Below are 19,716 nucleotides of genomic sequence, written 5' to 3'. Positions count from 1 at the left end.
AGATACAAAAAACACAATTATGGTGGTAAGTGTCAAGAATTCCTTCACATGTACATGAATATGTACTTCATTTTGATCATGTTGTAGAGGCTTTGTTTCACTTTTAATTTTTTTTTCTTCTCATCAATGTCATTGAAATCCTAATTGCATCGACTTCCACCAACCACGCAACGAACCTATGATGAACAGTATCTCCACCGCGATGTCGCTGACAGTCGTGCTGCGGGTCAGGTCATCATCATCACCGATGAAGCACACGTTGTACGGCACCGTCACGGCAACGTAGAAAGTGGCAAGCAGAATCAACCAATCCCAACCGGCCTTGAAGGTGCTGTAGTGCAGTAAGATGAATTTGGACTTCTTGGCATCTGCTACCTTGTATTCTGGCAGAGCGGGCGGGTCCCCAAACACATTCTGGACAACACAAATGTGTATGTGTAAATACACTCTCTGCTAACAACAGGAACATCATGGCTAGCTCACTAGCTAGACCCATTATATCTTCATAACACTACACTTTTATGACATTTGTTCTGTAGCCTAATGTAATCTCTGTTTTTCCTCTGCTCTTTGACGAAGTAGACGGCTTGTGATTAGATTAGCGGGGACTAAATTGATACTACAAATAAATTATACTCTTGTTCATCCAAAGGAATCTGTGACACACAGCATCAGCTAATGCACCACAGTGTTTACTGGAGAGTTTTGTTTACTGGAGAGCCACTCTCCACCTAGAGACAATGTTTCTCCTCAGCTCCCTGCCCTTTGATTTTTTTTTTTTTCTACTGTGCTTTAGCAACAGCAGCTTTCGTCTCACTCCCCATGTTTTAAAGTCCAACCCCAGCCACTTTTGAAAGACCCATCATCATGTTACATCCTGGCCAGTTGTTATTGAAGTTGTCCGATGATACCTTGTTGAGTTTAATCTTGCTCTTCTCTCTGCTGTGGAGGTGACCAGAGATGTGGTAGAGCACTGTACTGCTCCGCAGACGAGCTGAGCTGAATGGAGAGCCTGTTTTCACCCTGCCGCGCCGTCGCTCTGTAAATATACACACAGACACACGAAAGTTAGTGCACACTCCCCCTACAATACTTTACCCCCCAAGGTTACCTCCTGATGAGTGAATCAGTCATTATGCTTGATGAAACACATAATATTCTGTCCTATTCAGGAAATGAATATGCAACATGTGTCATTTCAGGGTAAAATGCACAATTTACAAAGTAAAAAAAAAACAAAAAAAAAAACAGGGTATTTACTGTCATTTTGTTTTTGTAAATGTCAGACATTTGTTACCTGGGTTGCTTCACATTATTCAGCCATAAATATTGGTTGATAATGTTTTATTGTGTACGCACTCTCTCCAAAGAACGCTGCAATTTTCAGCTTTGACAAGTCAGTGCTAGGGCAGAGAGGCAGTTAAATATAGTGGGGTAGATTTGTTATGGTGGATTGCTACAGGGGTGGATTTGTGCACTTGCAGGTGTACTTATGTGTGTGCTTCTCCCAAGTTTATTGTAGTAGTAGATAAAGCAGATGTGTAGTGCAGGAGGAGTGATGTGCTCAGATTAAGGAGTCGGGTAATGGGAGAAGGCACTTTATTGCTCATGGGCTCTGAGCCCCATTCTCATTGCTACGAACCCACAGAAAAGGACTAAAGCCAGATTGGCTGGAGGGCAGATAACGGCAATAACAAAGCTGGAGAATAGAAGTGATAGCTGCTTCTGAGTGTCCTTTGGAAAGTGTGTGCGTTCTGTGGTGTGTGTTGTGCATGTGTGTGCATGGACCCCAGACGAGGCGAACAGACAGGGCCCATCCATCCAACACGGTGTAGCCTTGGGGGACACGACACGGCAGGAGCACAGAGACAGAGACATGCTTATTTTTAGATCTAATGAATTTCCCTGCGCTTTTATAGCCATTCATGTGAGGGTAGAGGGGGAGTATAGGTGGGAGGGGGGGTGGGTGTTGTGTATAAGGGGGGGTGGGGGGTGGGAGAAGGCATGTAGGGCAGATAGGGGAGGTGGGAATACTGTAATAGCAGGTGCAATAGATGAGAAATAGAAGTGATGAAGGGGGGCACCAGGAAGCTAGAAACAAGTGCGATTTTACCAAGGGTGAAAATTCATGACAGAAAAGGAAAAAATAGAGAAGGTGAGGGGACAGAGATAGGAGACTGTTGACAACAGAGACTGGGTTTCCCTCTTTTGCACACATTGTCCAGTCAGTGTGCAGGACAGAGAGCGAACTGGGTCACATCCAAAGTGTCTGTCCGTCCTTGGAGGGCTTCCTCAGCATGGATGGAAACACCCCTCTGACGTCATAGTGTCTGTGTAACTCCTGGTTTTATAACATTTCTCTTTTTTTAAACACTGTTAATGATTTTATCTTTGATTATAATCATTATTGTCCTCTTCCATTCACTTTGGTGATAAACAAACCAGGTTTACCTACACCCATGCCAACTCACTAACTCTTCTGCACCGGCTAAAAACACACACAAAAAAAACAATCCCACCCCTGCTACGTCTGCACTGAGAACAGCAATATGCAAATGTTCTGTGCGGCTCACCCGGCATATTCTCATTTAAACGAGCTTGTCAGACCCAAACCCATTATAGTGAGGCGTTTCTCTCTGTCTGACAGCATGCTGCATCAGCCTCTTTCCTTTGCTATGAAAAGCATTTCATTATGTGGGCAAAAATAACTTTGCTTTCTGCTTCCTGTTCTCTCTTATTTACAGTACTGAGAGTAATTAGGTAAATCCAGGGGAGGCAGGCCTGAGATGAGAAAAGTCAGTTTGCTGACTTCACAGACACACGCCGTGACCTTCTCTCTTGCTTTGTAGGTTGCTTTTGGCCTTAGCTTAGATGTTGCCCTTAAGGTAATCCTTTGAGGAAATTGATTTTGAGAGCAAAATTTGCAACTTTGTTGTTGTTAGTTGTTATTTGTATTTACAATGTTGGATATTATTTAAATACAGGAAGGGCAAACATGAGGTGAGGTTCTGACAAAGATATCGGAGTCATTACTGCGCTGGAGTCATCAAAGTGTTTTTTGTTGTCTAAACCTAACTCCCAGTCTATATGTTCAGTACTTTGCAGTCCACCATCCACGCCGACCACCTGCCTACAGCGTGCGGGCAGAAATGCTGATTCTCTTAAAAGGACTACAAACACACCTATGCTACGGAGCACAGATATTGGCTTTGTACTGAACTGAGGGGTCAAAATAAGTTTAAGGACAAATGAAGTGATGGTATACCTTCAACACAGTCATCGCAAGCATCGTGTTACTAGAAATTTGGTTTGATGGATAAATGACGAATCCTTTCTGTTCTGTTCAGTTAGCCACAGCCTTAAAGAAACCAAAATTCACATGCTAAATGAACACACCTACTAGAGATGTCGCTAGAACCAATACAATCTGGGTGAGTGAGTTTCAGTTGTGAACTTTATATTAACAAAATGTCGTCAAAATGTTCATGTCCTGAAATGTTACTGTTATTGTTTTGTGAATTTTGACAAGTGGCTTCCAATGCTCCACAGGTAGTCTTCTCAAAAGCTAACATTATCTTGTTTAAGCTAACATAGCGTCAGCGCCTAACATGAGCTGGGTGCTAATAATGTTAGTAAGGCATTAATGTCATTACTGTAGTTTAAGTAGTAGTAGCACTTACGCACTGTTGGTCTGTCATATTAGTCAAGTTAAACTACTACTTACACACAGACTATGTAGAGGTGTGTGCTTGGTGTGTGCTTGGTGTGTGTGTTGTGTGTGTGTGTTGTGTGTGTGTGTGTGTGTGTGTGAGTGTGTGTGTGTGTGCACGTGCGCTGTTGTATCGAATTTGGCCTCTGGAATTGTTGAATTTCAGTAGCATCCCCAACACACACACTGACCTTCCTTCTTGTCCTCTTGGATGGCTTTAGCCTTAGTGTCGGTGATGTCCTTAAACGAAGCCAGAAAGAGCACCACGTCTCCCTTCTCGTTCTTAATTGGCACAATATCCAGCAGGCACCAGAACAGCACCACTGAAAGGGAAAGACACGCTTATTAACACTATTAAACACCGCCTTTGATTATACGCAGGATGGACTCACAGTGTGAGTGTGTGTGTGTGCCACTGTGTATATGTGTACATAGAGCAACAGACTGACAGATTCCCAGACTTATTAGTAAGCCTATCTACAGCTGGAAGCCCCTCGGGAGACGCAGAGCCTTTAAACAGACCAAGTCTCTTTTCCCCAAGCACAGCAAGAGATGAACCCATCTCTGAGGTCCCATCTCCTGCTAAATAGATTGCTTTTCAGAGGAACTGCAGGTCAGCATCTGTGAGCATGTGTGCTTCTGCACCAGTGCTAGTGCACTTCTGTTCAAGTTTGGTTTATCAAAAAGATGTAATAGGACACTGATTATTTGTTGGCTTAAAAAAAATGCACAACAATATTATCATTTTGTGCATTGCTGAACCTTAAATTTTCATCTTGCTCTGCCTTTCATTCTTGTCTACTCAGTGAGTACAAATGAATTGCTGATTAAGAGGGATTTCCCACGGAGATCCCTCCCATCACTCCCACGCACTACATCTTCCTTGCCTGGTGATGACTCAATTACAGTGTTTTTGTCTATGTGTGTGTATGTGTGTGCGAATATGTGTGTGCCAGCGAGACAAGGCAGCACTATCAAGCACACACAGTGAGAGAAAGAGCGTTCCTGATTGCGAACATGCAGCTTTCTCTTCTCTCAGGCAGACAGGCGGAGGGCAAACCGAGTCAATCAGCTACACTTAACGTTCAGGACTCTGCTGTGACAGACGGAAAAGAGAGGAATGAGACAACACAAAAAAAAAGGGAAAGAAGGAGGGAGATAAGCATGGGAGACAGACTGACAGACAAACTGACACATGTGGAAATGGTAAAAAAAAGGAGGAAGAAAAGAAATGGTATTGTTGCCGTGAGAGAGATGGAGGGAGGTGAAAGGTAACAAAGGGACAGTGATAGAGAACAGAAGGGGAAAGGAGAAGGGGGAGTGCGACAGAAAAGACAACCGAGCGAGAGGGTGGCATAGACAGTCACATCTGTGATGGTATTAGCAAAGCTGTGTCTATGCAAACTTCACTGAGCTGCCTGCTAAATCTGCTTTGTAAATCAGTCGAAGAAAAAATATAGAATATGTGGTACAACGCAGCATCACAAGGCAGCATCATAAACAATCCTTACAGTCCTTGTCAAAAGGTGCATTTAATAGCTGCTGTGGAGCTTTTAATCCTATCGCACCATGGAGTTCGCTTGCACACATCCACTCTGAATCTCTGCCCACATCTCACATTTGTTGCTGTGCAATTTAAGCAGGTGTGGTGTTGGCACACATTGACAGCTTTTAGAGAAGCAATTGAACAATCAGAGCTTAATATGTGGGATTAAGACTGAGAACCTACCTAGCTTGCTCATGAAGCTAGGAAGCTACGTTATAGTGACAGGAACAAATGATGACAAGAGGGAATGAGATAGACACAGCTGTACAACTGTGCAACAACAACTCTTAAATTGACAATGTGAAAAACATTAACTGCTCCGAGCAACCGCTCTCAGTGTCAGCTGAAAATTATGTCAGATATATCAGCATACACCAACAACCGGTTAGGGAAAAGCCAAAACAATATAACGCCCCTTTCCGAGATCAGGTGTCAACATCACTCCCATTATCTTAGCTCGTACAAGATGAGAATTCTTTGAAATTATCACAAAAATGGGAATTTATATTAAAATTTTTATCACAACTGTGAGAAAACTTTATTATGTAATAATAACCGTAAATAAATAAATAGATTTTTTTTGTAGATTATCAGAACTGAATCTTATGCAAGACACACAAAAACAAGAAGCATAAAAGTAAGAAAAACACAACACATGCCAGGGCACATGGCACCATCCCACATCACAGTCAGCATGTATCCACTGATGCCTAGATGTGCTCATTATTTTGACTCCATTTTGTTTGCTGGCCAGCTGGCTAATCAGTGAGGCACACACACATACGCCAAACCGCACCGCACCACACCACACCACAGCACACCACACCACAGCACACCACAGCCAGCTATCTGGCTCAGTGTATTTGAAGGAGACAGGGTTAAGGAGTCACCAACTGACAGCTACAAAAGTTTAATGTGTCTCAGTGTTAAGTAATAACTGAGACTTTTGTGACGGATTTCTTTGTTTAATCACCTTTTAATGAGAACGGACCATTAAAAAAAAAAAAAAAAAGTTATCCATCCATTCCTCCAGTCATCACTTCGTCTCTCCATGGTTCCATCTATGCCAATTTAAATGAAGCTTCTTCGGAAATAGCTACAGAGAATTGCCATCCATTTATGGAAATATACAGGAAAAGTCCCACATGGTAATCACTCTGTCTGTGCACTCTCTAATGGCTTTCTGTGCTTGTCTACTTGCTGAGGTTCCAGCACTTAATTGGTAAATGGTAGAGGAAGGCACAGAGTTCTTGTTTTATGGTAACATGACCGGGCATGAGCACAAAAGAGCCACAGAATCAAATGATAAATGAAGGGATGACAGCTACTCAACCAGCAACAAAACCAAATTCAGTCTGTTCCCAATAACTTTTGCAATTCTCACCTGTCTTTTTGTAGAACATAATCTCATCTTTAAACTCCTTGCGCTCCTCCAAGGCGTCATCGATGCTAAGGATGATGCTTTCGCTGGTCTCAGGCCCATAAAGGAATTTACAGGCACAGCTCTTCTGCATGACCTCCGCCCGGGAGAATCCTGTGAGCTCGCAGAAGCCATCAGAGCAGTAGACGATGGGAAAGCCTTTCGACACCTGAGCGTTGGCCAGGATGAAGTTGCTGTCTGCATGAGAATGAGGAGGAAGAGGCAAGGTGAGCATGAGGGTAAGAATTTAAGGTTGTTATGGGGTTGGAGGTGTGGTATCATTGTAGTACCTCTCCTGCTTACTCAGACTTAGACAGATATATGTTTAACATATATTCACACTGAATGTAAGTGGCATGAAAAATAACTTCCAGTGTGTTTTTCTGACTCTGGGCTTAAAGGGAAAAATAGTAAAGCTCCCCACAGACCAGATCAGTAGTTTTAAACTATTCATTGTTGTGCTCCTTCACGTATCCCTGGAGATCCCAAAACCAATCCCTTAACAACCACAGATCCACAGCACTGCAACTGTATAGTAATGGAAAAATATAAATATTATTAATTAACACTGGTAATATAAATTAACATTACTAAGAATGAAGAAGATGTAGAATGAAACCTTCTATCATTTATATTTTTGTTTTGGCCACGTGGGGACTGTGTTACAAGCAGTAAATGCAGGAAAGACATATAAAAATGGAAAATCAATGTAAATCAAACATTTGTTTTGGGTCTCTACCAACTCCTGGGGAAAATGTCTGACTCTGTTGCTGCCTAATGCTCCACTATGTTCAGTAGCTTGTCGCTAAATTTGCCTGTCTTTGTTAGTGCTGAGCCTATAGCATTCAGTGGGTTTATCAGAGCTTTTTGCTGAAACCATCTGTCTGTTATGGTTAAATCTAATGAGAGAGCTGACAGCAAACCCAAGCTGTAAAATTGTGGGCTGTAAAACCACAATCAGTGAGCTGAAAGACACTAAAACGCTCTATAAAGCTGAGGGGAAGAGCAGAGACAGGTGATAATTCTCTGTGGGTTGGTCAGTATTAGAGACAGCTTTCACAATACACATATTCATTTGACCCATTGCTATCATAAATATCTATATCGAGCAGCTTTAAATACCTTTTTAAAGGAACGTGGACACTGGAAATTATTAATACAGTCCGCAACTGAAATTTAACCAGCTCATCTAGGATGTTGTAGCACCAACACCACTTTAACCTCTCAGCTCCTCCACTTTTGAAACTTCAGATATTAAAAATGGAAACAAATTCAACTGGTCAAGGAGTGCCTCTCTGAGCGTTTAACTGAATCGCCACGCACTAGCCTCCGGGGCCAAAATGTAACTTTTAACACACAGATACAAAGGCTGATGGGATCCTCATCGCGGGTAGATGAAGGCCTGTGTGGGCTGCAATATGAAGGTCATTTACTTCAATAAATGACTGATTTATCTGCACAGTGAAGAGCTACTCTTGAAAATCATTCCCTAGTGTCAAGAAACTGACCCTGAATTCATAATACTTTTAGTGAGAGTTGCAGTAAAGAGAGGTTATGTGTTAAGAGGAAATTTTATTAAAGGAAACAGTGAGAGAGGAAGCAAGAGTGGGGGGATCAGTGGGGATTGTGCTCAAGTGATGACAGCGAAAACAGAACCGCATTACTGCTGAAGTCTATCACAATTAATTAGCCTATTTGTGCCTAGCTCTAAATACCCAGTTGAAGTGGACCAGCTGTTTATACCTGAATCCATCTATCATGGCACACAAACACAACACCCATCCACACAAACAAACACCCACAGTGCCAATGTAGTGCAGAATGATGCTGAGCTGTGCTGATAGACAGCTAATGTTTACAGTGCAATGCCTATTATGCAAGACAGTGGACTAGTGTGGTTTGGCAGATTCTAAACTGTGCGTGCGCGCATGCGTGTGTGTGCGCTGCTGTAATTTGAGAAGGAGTCAAACCTGTTCAAACTAGCCCCTAAATTGAATAATAACATGCAAGTCTCAAACCACATATACCGTACATGTACATGTAGCATGAACAAATCATACCCAATAGATTTTGGGACATTATTAAAATAACAGGAAATAACACACACACATCAAGCCACATGCCTCATATACACAAACACAAAAAGTGACGTAGAGCTTGTTTATAATAACTGTTTGAGACATCCTGCGAAGTGACTTGTTTCAATTACATTTCATTACAAAAATCAATTTTCTGCATCGATAATTCCTTTCTCCACCAACCCCAATGTTTAATTGTTTTATGTTGTACGTCAAGCTTTGTTGAGGGGAAACCACCTCAGATTTGAACTGGGAATACAACGGCACAGAACAAAACCCTTGTATGTGTCCCTCAAGAGGAATGAGCAACATGCTCCTCTTTATAATCCCATTCAGCAATCAACAACTGCTTCTGCACGCTCGCTGGCACTCGCTAAAAATTGTGATTCTCGTCTGTTTCAAGAATGTGAAAGGAACCCTCGGATTATGTAATAGTGAATAAAGAATAATGCTGCGATGTTGTATTTGCTGAGATGTGAGAACAGAAAAAAATAGAACAGCAGACTTTACCCTGGAATGATGGACGAGACAATGAGCTCATGGTCAGTGTAGCTGAATAAAACGCAGTGACAGTGATACCCACTCATGAAGGAGAAAAAAACACCCAGAGAACACATCTCTTGTCAGCAGTAATGCTATGACTGGGTGGCCCAGACAGATGGTCAGAGCAGGTCTCCTCGCGTTGGGACCGGCTGTCAGATGTGAGACCCCTCAGGCTCAGTGGTAAGCAAGAGAGAGAGAGCGACAGGACTGCTGGCTTCTCGGGGACCTGAAGCAAAGGCCTGCAGCTTGTCTGGTGGCAGCTCCCTGAGCACGAGAGGATGGTGCTGACAGAAAATGAATGTTTACTGTGAAATACTCTACTCACTGTATTGTGTTTGACAGTGGATTACTTTGTTTAATAGAATTGACGGATATGACGTGTTGTTTGCATGGACAGTAAGTTTGTATCATATGGGAGCAGAGGCGAAGTGATATTAGGTGACAAATGGACACTCAAGAAAAAGACACTGTCCTAATTATTAGATTATTGTGTAATATGATTTAACCTATAGCTAGTTCATTACAGTTTTTACATACACTGCTCTTAACACCAATAACACACCAACACGGTCCTGTGTGATAAAACCACAATTTAAGAAATTTAAGACGGACAACAACATAGAGGGAGTCTGTCTCAGAATTATGCACATGGAGCTTACAAGCATTTGAAAATTGAAATTTAAAAGAGGAAAGTGTGACCATTGCCCACTTTAAAGGCCCTGAAAACCAAGGTTTTTACTATAGGGATGAGGGATGAGGTTATTTTGCATGAAATATTTCAGCATAGAGAAATGCTTCAGCAACTATCAGTTGTTGACGCTTGTTTTAGGCTGACACAGAACATGATTACCATTTACGTAACGTTTTTCCTGTCTTTTTTGCGTTGTCCTTTCCACCAAATTCCCTCATTTTCCCTTTCCATTTCCATCTACACCTCCCTCCTACTGTCCTACTTTTCCTGGCTCCTTCCCTCCCTCCTTTGCCAATGCACCGGCCTCACACCTCTGTTCTTGCCCCCCCCCAACCCTAACCCCCCGACCCCCACCCCCCCCCCCACCCCCCCCCTAATTTTACTGCCTCTCTTCCCTTTCTTTCCCCTCTCTCTCTCTCTCTCTCTCTCTCTCTCTCTCTTTGTATCCCCCTTTTTCTCTCAATCACTCCCACTGCCCTTTGCTCTATCCCTCCTTCACTTCCCTGCCTCCCCTATCGACCTTCGCTCCCTCCTTCATTTCCTTCCAGCTGTTCTTCATGTCCCTCCTACCGTTTTGGATTTCCGCCTAATTACTCTTCATCTTCCTCTCTGCCCTTGGAATTCTGCCAGTCTATCCCTCTTTTCCCAATTTCATTTATTTCCTTCACTCTTTGCACACGTTCACCCTTTTCCCCACCACTTATACAGGAACATCATCAGTCTACAATTACTATTTTTCCTCTGCACCCTGAACCTCTGCTGAAGGAAAGGTCCGAATCATCTCCTCATCTCCTTTTTAGATTTCACCTCACTGTTTTCCCTCCTGCCCGCCTCCCCCATCTCTTTGTCTCTTTCTTTTGTTCCTTTTTTTTTCAACTCTCGTACTCTCAACCTCTTCACCCCCCCCCCCCCCCAACACACACACACACACACACACACACACACACACCCATTTCTCTACTGTATCTCACTCTCCATTCTGAATTTCTTTTGGCTAATTGCTTCGATGTAGAAGCCCATAGATCATCTCCCCTCATGCTCACACTAGTGCATGACAGCTGCTGGAGAAACCCCACAGGGACACAGAGAAGAGAGAGAGGAGGAAAGACAGAGACAAAGAAAGAGAGGGGGAGGGCAAAAGAGAAAAGAGGGCAGGGAGAGAAGAAAGAGAGCAAGACGGAAGAAGAAAGAAATGGTTACAGAGCCTTCTTGTGCAATAGAAGTCAACTGAAGTGCCTTGTAATTGTTGGTGAATGAATGATTTGTAAAGCATGTGTGAGCTATTAATAAAAGATACTTGTGAGCATCATCATACCATCAAAACACCAGCGTAAGACAGCTAATTCCTCTTCTTAAAAAAGAATTTTCCTGACGAATTACCCCTTGTGATCATGCAAATAATGTAGCATTATGATAAATGATAAATGGACTGCACTGGGGTTTTCTAGTGTTATCGACCACTCAAAGCGCTTTACACTACAAGCCACATTCACGCACAAATTTATACAGTGCTTCTATATATACAGCACATCTCTATCACACATTCACTCATACACCAATATTAACTCGGGCAATTTGGGCTTCAGTATCTTACCCAACCTGCGGACTGGATGAGCTGGGAATGAAACCGCCAACCCTTTGATTTGACGACCTACTCTACCTCCTGAGCCACAGTAGTAACACAAATTTGTTATAGTGTCACACCTGGCATGCTGTCTTCTACAAACAAGAAGTGCTGCTTTCTTTTGTGACCAGGATTTCTTAACGTTAATCTAGTAGTTTTTTAGCCAAGCGAGCAGTGTTGCTGGTTGGGCTTTGGTTCAGCAGCTTACTGATAGATCGCCATGAAATTCAGGTACAGGCATTCATGATCCCCAGAGGATGAATCTGACCAACTATGGTGATCCCCAAACTTTTCCTCTGTCAGTGAAATATATCAATAACTATTGGACGCATTGCCATTAAATTTGGTTTAGACATTCCTCCACACAGGTTAAATTTGGTCATTCTTTCAGTTTTCCTCTTCCATCAGGTCAACATTTCTGAAGGTGCATCTCTTCAGCACACTCTGCTGAACAAGTGGTGGTGGTAGAAGAGGGAAGAGGAGTGTGTGTGTGTGTGTGTGTGTGTGTGTGTGTGTGTGTTAATGTTGTCTACACACTAACTTGTCCCAGATTTGTGGTTTTAAACAAACTATGCGCATTCACCAGCTCCTCGACAGCCCCGTGCCACCACTCAGAGCAACCCCAGAGCTATTTCAGGCACAACTTTGATGATGGGTGAGCAAGCATGAGGAAGCAATGGAGGCACAGAAAGAGAAAGAGAGAGAGAGGGTGAAGCAGAAACCAGCAGACACACAGCAGGCAGAGAAAAAGATGGATGACGAGGCAGGTGAGAAAGTGAAAGATGAGGGGGATGTGGACAGGCAAGGGGAAGAGAAGGGGAGGCTGAGAAATAAACCGAGGCAGACAGATGAGGGTGGGATAGGGACAGAGGGCAAGAAGGTGATGTGAAAAGTTGAAAGTAAGTGAGATGGAGCTGTGAGAGGTGGAATGATGAAAGATGGAGATGTAGTGTTGTAAAAAAAAAAAAAATGGTGGCAAGAGTGGCGTGATGGATGGAAAGACCTCCTCACCTTGTTTTCTGCCAAAATTCACACAGGCCTCTAAGAAACTGCTACAGAGCAGTCACAATGAAGTAGCCACAATAAAGTCCCTCTAGAGTTGCCATAGTTACCAATGACACACACCATGGCAACCAAGGTTACAACTGTACAGTTTGTCTTAGAAATAGATTCTGAATGTCGTCAACACATGGGATTATGAGATTCGTCACAAAAATTTAGGTATAAAGTGCAGGTTGTGGATCATCAATTACGTGTATTTTCAGATGAAATCAGAACATATACACATCAATAATCAAGCACACACATACAGTATATACACACGCACACTCACACAGGCGAGCCAACAGTGGTAATCCTCTCACACCGTGTAACTGAAGACAGAAAATCATTAGAAAATCCACAGCCTTAATCACTTCTGTGCCTCTTTATCATACAGCCCTCCAGGCACTCACCAACTGAAACATTACACCAGTCATTACATTCCTGTAATTTCCCAACCCACCCCCCTGCTTTTCTTTCTCTATCTCTCATGGTCAATATCTCTTTCACCCTCCACTGTCTGCCTCCCGACTCTGCTTCCTCAAAATTTCTGTCATACCCTCTCGCTTTCTGACAAAGCCCAATCCCCTAATTTGAAAAATTAATTGAGTCTAAAAATGGCCGACTTGGCCCAGACTTCCGTTGGTGAAACCCTGTTTGTCGATCGTTTTGGACAGTCCATTAGAGACGCTGATTAGGAGAGGAATCTCGCTCATTAGGTGAGTTAACAAGGCAGAACGTCCGTGGTGACGAGGAAAGCTCTCATGCAGACGTCCCAGAAGTTTGGTGGAACAGACGAGGTGTTTGCCCCCTTTAAGTAGACAGTAGTAATCAAGTCTAGTGACCTTAGCGTGAGGACAGTGTTTGCCTGTACTGATGATGGTGGCTGTGCCCGCTTAACTGGATACTTTGTCAAAGCCTTGTTAAAGCCAGCGGATACTGCTTGGTTGCTATTAATTCAAAACACTAATTTAACATTTTCCATACTTAGTTGATGCCTTTAGCTATGATAGTTTACAATGAGTGAGTTAGGCAGATGCTCAGGATCTTGTTGCTTTTAACAGGACATGCAACTGATGATGTTGCAGGAAACAGGCTATGTCTGATTAATACAAGTTAAAACATGTTGTCTTGAGGCACATAATTGTTCTTACACTGTATATGCAGTGAAGCAGCAAGTAGTTATTTTCAGCAAAAAACAACTCTGATGAACCCGCTGTATTATACCCACCCAGAGGCAAACAGCAGACAGACAAAGTTAGCAGCTAGGTTGTGAAGCATTTACAGTAGCTAGAGCACCAGATATTTGGTGGATGTGGAGACTAAAAGAGCTAGAAAGACAGTGACTAGAAGGACCTGGACTTGTCAAGTCGCATGAAGCACAACTTCAAATGAATGCTAATATTGCTTGTGTCTGCTTGATGTGTAAGGCAACTGTTTGCTAACATGTTCGCTTTTACAACTTAAAACCTGATAATATGTGAATGTTGTGTTTACAGCTTGTTACATCAAGTGGCAAAAATCAATTTATACAGGTTTTGATAATAGAACAACTAGAATTAATAGAACAAATAACTGTTGATGGTACAGTATGTCTTTCGTATAAACTGTTAACTTTTTGTGTTAGCCTGTCTGCCAGCAAAGACAAACTTCTCCAGACAGCTTAATGAGCAAGCTAGCTAGCTTATCACCTGGTAGCTAGATGGTAGCAAGGCACTTGGCTTGGTTATGTATCTTGCTATACTTGACATGTCACTGATTAGCTTACCAGCCATAGCCTGGAGACCTGAAAGTAACCACTTTTGCACCACCTACTTCACACGGACATATGAATAGACTTAATTTTGCTGCTTTCTGGTATTAGCAGGTACTATGGCAGTACGTCGCTGTGATTTCATGACATCTATATTCTATGTTGTTCACTAGGATATAGCACAGTACCATCCTTTCTATTTATTTTCACCCTAAAATATAACCGTCTCTACATTAAGTGGGCTTTGGAGAAAATGGGAACAGCAGTGCCAATCCACTGCCAGTAAGTGAGAGCCCCTCTGCACCCTGCAGCACTACAGTCAATGATGATTGATTACTCCTTCACAGTCTCATAACTGCACTCATTACTTCTTTCATAGTCATTCTATGTCTGAGGACAACATCAGACCTGCCTTTTTTACAAGTTAGCATAATGATATTGTAAGATAACCACTTACTAAGCATCTATTAATGGAATTTAAACAGTTGCTAATGTCTTCCCAACATATAATCCAGGTTATCGCCATTATAATAAACTTTATTGAAACATATGTGCACAGGTTTGTGGTCTGTGGTCTTTCAAAATCAGTAATTAGCTCCCTAGCTCTTAAGGCAGGTCATAAGGTCACTGGTGAGACTGAGCCATAGGGACGGCAGCATTACATCCTCTGTCATCTTAGGACAGCAGAGTCTGATAGTGAGTTTTTAAACATTCACCTGGAAGCAAGTGGTAATCACAACAGGGGATCCCACAGCCACTTTTTAACAGCTTAATTAGATGTGCTGCAGTTAAGAAAAGTTAATCAGAGGAGAGGAAACTTCTGCTTTTACTTCCCTGATGTTCAAAGACAGAGACAGCTGAACACACACACACACACACACACACACACAGAGACACACACACACACACACACACACATAAAGTTATGTGGCACAAACCAGCAAAGTGCAGAGAATGCTCCATACTTTTCTACCTGCTCACTTCCTCCTGTTTTCATCTCTTTACACCCATACAGACTCACTCTCTCTTTTACCCACATACACACTTAAACATTACCACCACTGCCCTGTACTGACTCAACACACAGCTGTTCCATGTCGTTGAGTCAGTGACTCTGACAGTAATTACCTGCCTAGTGGAGGTGGAGCTAGTGTATCCTGAGAGCTAGAAAATAGCGATCTAAAAGAATGGTGCAGGATGGGGGCAAGCAGCACTTACTGGGACACTTTACACGGCCCCCTAACAATTGTACCACCCAATTGTCTGCTGCTTAATAGAGAGCTGCAGGAAAGAGACCTCAAACCCGGAAATAAGGTAGCATTTTTGCACTTCTGGTCGCCACACCCCAAAGTTGATTGGCTTTTTTGAATGGTTTTTTTGGTTCAATGCTTGAGATTAGGTTGCGGTTAACACAAGCTCGAGACATTTTCACATTTTATCATACGATGCAACTACATCAGTAAATACCCCACTTATTGTAGTGTTTACATGCTTTACACAAGGGCCGGTTGCTAACAAGTGGCTAAATGAGACTCATGAGAACAGCAGTTTGAGCTAAGTCAGCTGTGGGATGCTGTGCGAATATTTATCTATATTTTCTTCCTCATTCTCTGAGAAATTGTGAGTAATTGAAAAGCTGGTAGTTCCTCCAAACATGGAGAAATCATTTAAAGCCTTAAATGTTTTACATCTACCCTCACCTAAATGAGCAAGCAAACTTTCAGTGTCCTCTCCCAGCTGTTAATGAAATTGAACTTGAAAGTTTCCGGTTATTAACTGCCTCTGTAACCACTAGGTTATTTCTGGGACACCTCAATTTATTTAAATAAGCCCGGGTCTGAACATGGAAGAATATCTCGCTTTGTGAACACTGAAAAAGTTTAATCTATTTTAAAGGCCACCAGTAAACGTGTAAGACCTTTTCTATGACTACAAATCAGATCAGGTTAAAGACTTGCCTACTCTCACTTTTGTTCATTTATCATATGCTCTTTCCAGGTCTGACCTGCCTGCCTGGGATTTGGATGACGTCAAAGGGAATCACATAGCAGTGAACCTGGCACTTCCCATATATTTGCTCCTGGCCAGGCCATCAGACCCAATTTGTCCTGTCAAGCTCCACTGCCTCCAGTCTGCCCCATCTTGTGCTCCAAATCCAACGTTAATTTCTTCCACCTCGACCAGCTCAAGGACAGCAGTTCATTCTCTGGGGCTTGACAAACCACTTGTGCTAGGTACACTACCACTGCAATCCCCTTGTGTTACAACAGAGATCCTGCCCAGGCAGCTGAATGTTTGTTGCTACTCGATATATAGCCTGCTCTTATACAGTGGTGCTCAACCTGTAGTTATGGGAACTGAAATGAGGAAGGATGTCTGTGGTTATTATTGTGTGTCTGTGAGTGGTATGGTGATGTGTTAGGGTTAAATACAGCTCAGGGCATGATGTAATATTACCATTAGGTCTAAAATAAGGAATTTTAACAGTAGGTGTTGAGTATTGAATAAAAATGCAGAGTAAAAGCATGTAGTGGAAAAATACTTGCAGATTTTCAGACACCAAATCTGACGCAAAAAGTAATATTTGTGTTGTTTTTGACAAATAAGAAATATATAGTAATAGGTTCCTACATTGTATATGGCCCCTTACTAGCTGCACCATGTCACACTAATATAGTATGGTTAATATTTGAATTAAAGAACAAAGACAGGCCATGATGCAGCTTTTAAACAAAGCAAATCATTGGAAAAAACGTATGCCTAAGTGCCTAAATGAACAGCAAACTCTTAAAAGCCTAAAGATGAGCTGAAACTAAGCAGAAAATGGATGGAATATGAGGGTGGCAGCTCACATGGACTAAACAGAGCAAAACATTACTGCTTTCCGACAATCCTCCAAGAGAAGCAGAATATGTTCATTATGAAAAAAGAAGATCACTAAGATGAGAGGCGAGAGTTCAGACCAAAAAGTTGTCTTTTAGAAATGCCTGTGTGTGCCTCAGCCCTGGGAAAGACTTGCTGTAACGCCGCCGCCGACCAATTAATTTTGATAAATGCGACTGCTGGTTTCAGACCGAGGAAAGAGGAAGATCGCACCAGCCACAGGACTTGTCGGCCAAAGAGCAGAGATAATAAAGGTGAACTTCACGGAGGGGATAACATGACGTGTGGACAACTCCGAAAAGTTGCATATGTCCAGGTATGTTCACAAACAGTAAATATATGAAACAGGCTTCAACTTGTGAACAAGTTGTCCAAATGCGTGGAGCTGCCCAGTGTGTGAGCGCCCTGTTAACGCTTCCTCGCTGTCTGTGGTGCTGAGGTTTCAGCAGGTTTCAGCACCGCGGACAGCGACAGTCTCGGCGCGCTAATTGGTGTGGCAGCGCTCTGGCTTTCCACAACTGTCTGATCCAGAAACATGAAACGATTCTGAGTTACCTTGAAGTTACAAGTCTGTCTCAGCAAAAACATACTGCTGGCCTGAGATACCTGATGCCACCTGTAATTGAAAGGCCATTCGCATCAAGGACAGAAATGCATGAAAGGCATTGGCAGCCCTCTTTTATTTGATTATTGCAGGTGTTAGGCTGTTAATCTACTCAAAGATCTTCAGACTACAGTGTGCTTTGTCAGTCTCCTCACAAAACAGAATGCAGACCACCTGGAAATTTACACCAAAAACTAAAATAGCTGCCATTAAGATTCGACTGTTTGAAAAATAATTAAAAGCAAACTTACGAGTGCCATCAAACCGTGTGGCTATAGTGTCCAGAAACGTGTTCTGCGGCGCTAATAATCCCTTCATCACAGGCATTTTCCCTGCTTAATGTCGAAGTCCCCATCAAAGTTACTGAAGAGAAGGCGCAAGTCGTCCAAATGTGTGAGGCGCTCCCACTGAAGGCGCTGAACCTATATGAACAAGCAGCTATCCGGTCAACTCAGCACAATGCGATCCCCAGGCGATGGGAGAGTGCACGGTGATGCGCGCACCCGTGTGTCTGGAGCTTGTGTTGCGTGTGTAAATGACAAGAGGAGATGAAGCCCACAGGTGCAGTTCAGGTAATAGTCAGGGACGACCGCGAGAGAGTGAGACTCCCTGTCAGCGATGCCATTATTATGCCGTTGAATTCAATGATCATCTCTCCTCAGCGCGCATTGGTGGGAGGCATCAATCACTCTCAACAACAATTGTGATCAAATGGGGGAGTTTGTCAGTGCGGGAACACAGTGGCATCACAAGTCAAAAACACAACTTTTATGTACACTTTTTCTACATAGCTTCTTGGAGAAACCAGCTTTCTTTCTCTTATCACCACATCCATAAATTGTCATTAGTTTATCTTTGTGCAGGCGCTCTGTATTCATTTGGGCTCAATTACCCAATAGAACAATAGCGCCCCACTAATAACTCAATCGATAGAAATCCAATTAAAAGCAGTGAAAATGACAGATTGATATCACTGTTATCACTGACCATGTCTCCTTATATATTGCACCATATAAATGCAGAAATAAGTCTATCAACAGTTTACATTAATGCATTTCGGATACCAGTGGCTTCGTAAAAAAAAAAAGTAGAAAAAAAGAAAGTTTGTCCAGGCATTATGCAAAAGAGACTAACTGACAGACAAAGAGGGAGGGAGGGTGAGAATGAGGGAGAGAGAAAGACACAGAGGTAATGAACAGCATTTCTTAATAAATAAATAAATAAATAGATAAATGAAAGTGAAACAAAATGCAATCATTGCACGACAGAGTAAGAGTAATTGCTCCCGGAGATGCATGGTTCATTTACATTGTTGTGTTGATTGTCTGACAGTCAACCTGTCCACGCTGCTGCTTCTCTCTCTCTCTCTCTCGCTCTCTCTCTCTCTCTCGCTCTCTCTCTCTCTCTCGCTCTCTCTCTCTCTCTCGCTCTCTCTCTCTCTCTCGCTCTCTCTCTCTCTCTCGCTCTCTCTCTCTCTCTCGCTCTCTCTCTCTCTCTCGCTCTCTCTCTCTCTCTCGCTCTCTCTCTCTCTCTCCCTCTCCCCCTCGGCTATCCTCTCAGCAGGCAAGCAGCTGGCGATGGCAACAGACATCACACGAGATTTTGGCGCCGCCTGATGGCAAAAGTAAGGCACGACCTGCATGTAAGTCATGATTTGGGTAAAAATGTTCAACAGACCAATCAGTGGCACGACAGCGCCCTCATGTGGACCGTACATCGAAACAAACAGTTCAAAAGCGACTTCAAATTCGTAAACCCACATTCACCCCATGCGTGAGTGGCACATACGTGTTCTCTAAACATGTATGCATTACAGGAACATTG

The 19,716-nt window shown here is 42.8% G+C and overlaps 1 protein-coding gene across 1 annotated transcript in view; it reads right to left on the bottom strand.

Annotated features, from left to right (window-relative positions):
• Positions 1–18,219, bottom strand: part of kcnh8 (potassium voltage-gated channel subfamily H member 8) — a 48,325-nt gene extending 30,106 nt beyond the window's left edge. The window contains exons 1-5 of the mRNA XM_022747129.1: positions 18,144–18,219; positions 6,640–6,873; positions 3,901–4,032; positions 912–1,039; positions 177–414 (exon numbers count right to left, since the gene is read on the bottom strand). Coding sequence (XP_022602850.1) covers positions 177–414; positions 912–1,039; positions 3,901–4,032; positions 6,640–6,873; positions 18,144–18,219 — 808 coding nt within the window. The remainder of the gene's footprint in view (positions 1–176; positions 415–911; positions 1,040–3,900; positions 4,033–6,639; positions 6,874–18,143) is intronic.
• Positions 18,220–19,716: the final 1,497 nt, after the last annotated feature.

The sequence above is a fragment of the Seriola dumerili genome, unplaced genomic scaffold (assembly GCF_002260705.1).
Source record: "Seriola dumerili isolate Sdu_G_001 unplaced genomic scaffold, Sdu_1.0 BDQW01000110.1, whole genome shotgun sequence".
NCBI classification, from domain to species: Eukaryota; Metazoa; Chordata; class Actinopteri; order Carangiformes; family Carangidae; genus Seriola; species Seriola dumerili.
Note: the sequence above shows the minus strand (reverse complement) of the source record. Positions and strands in the feature narration are given on the sequence as shown.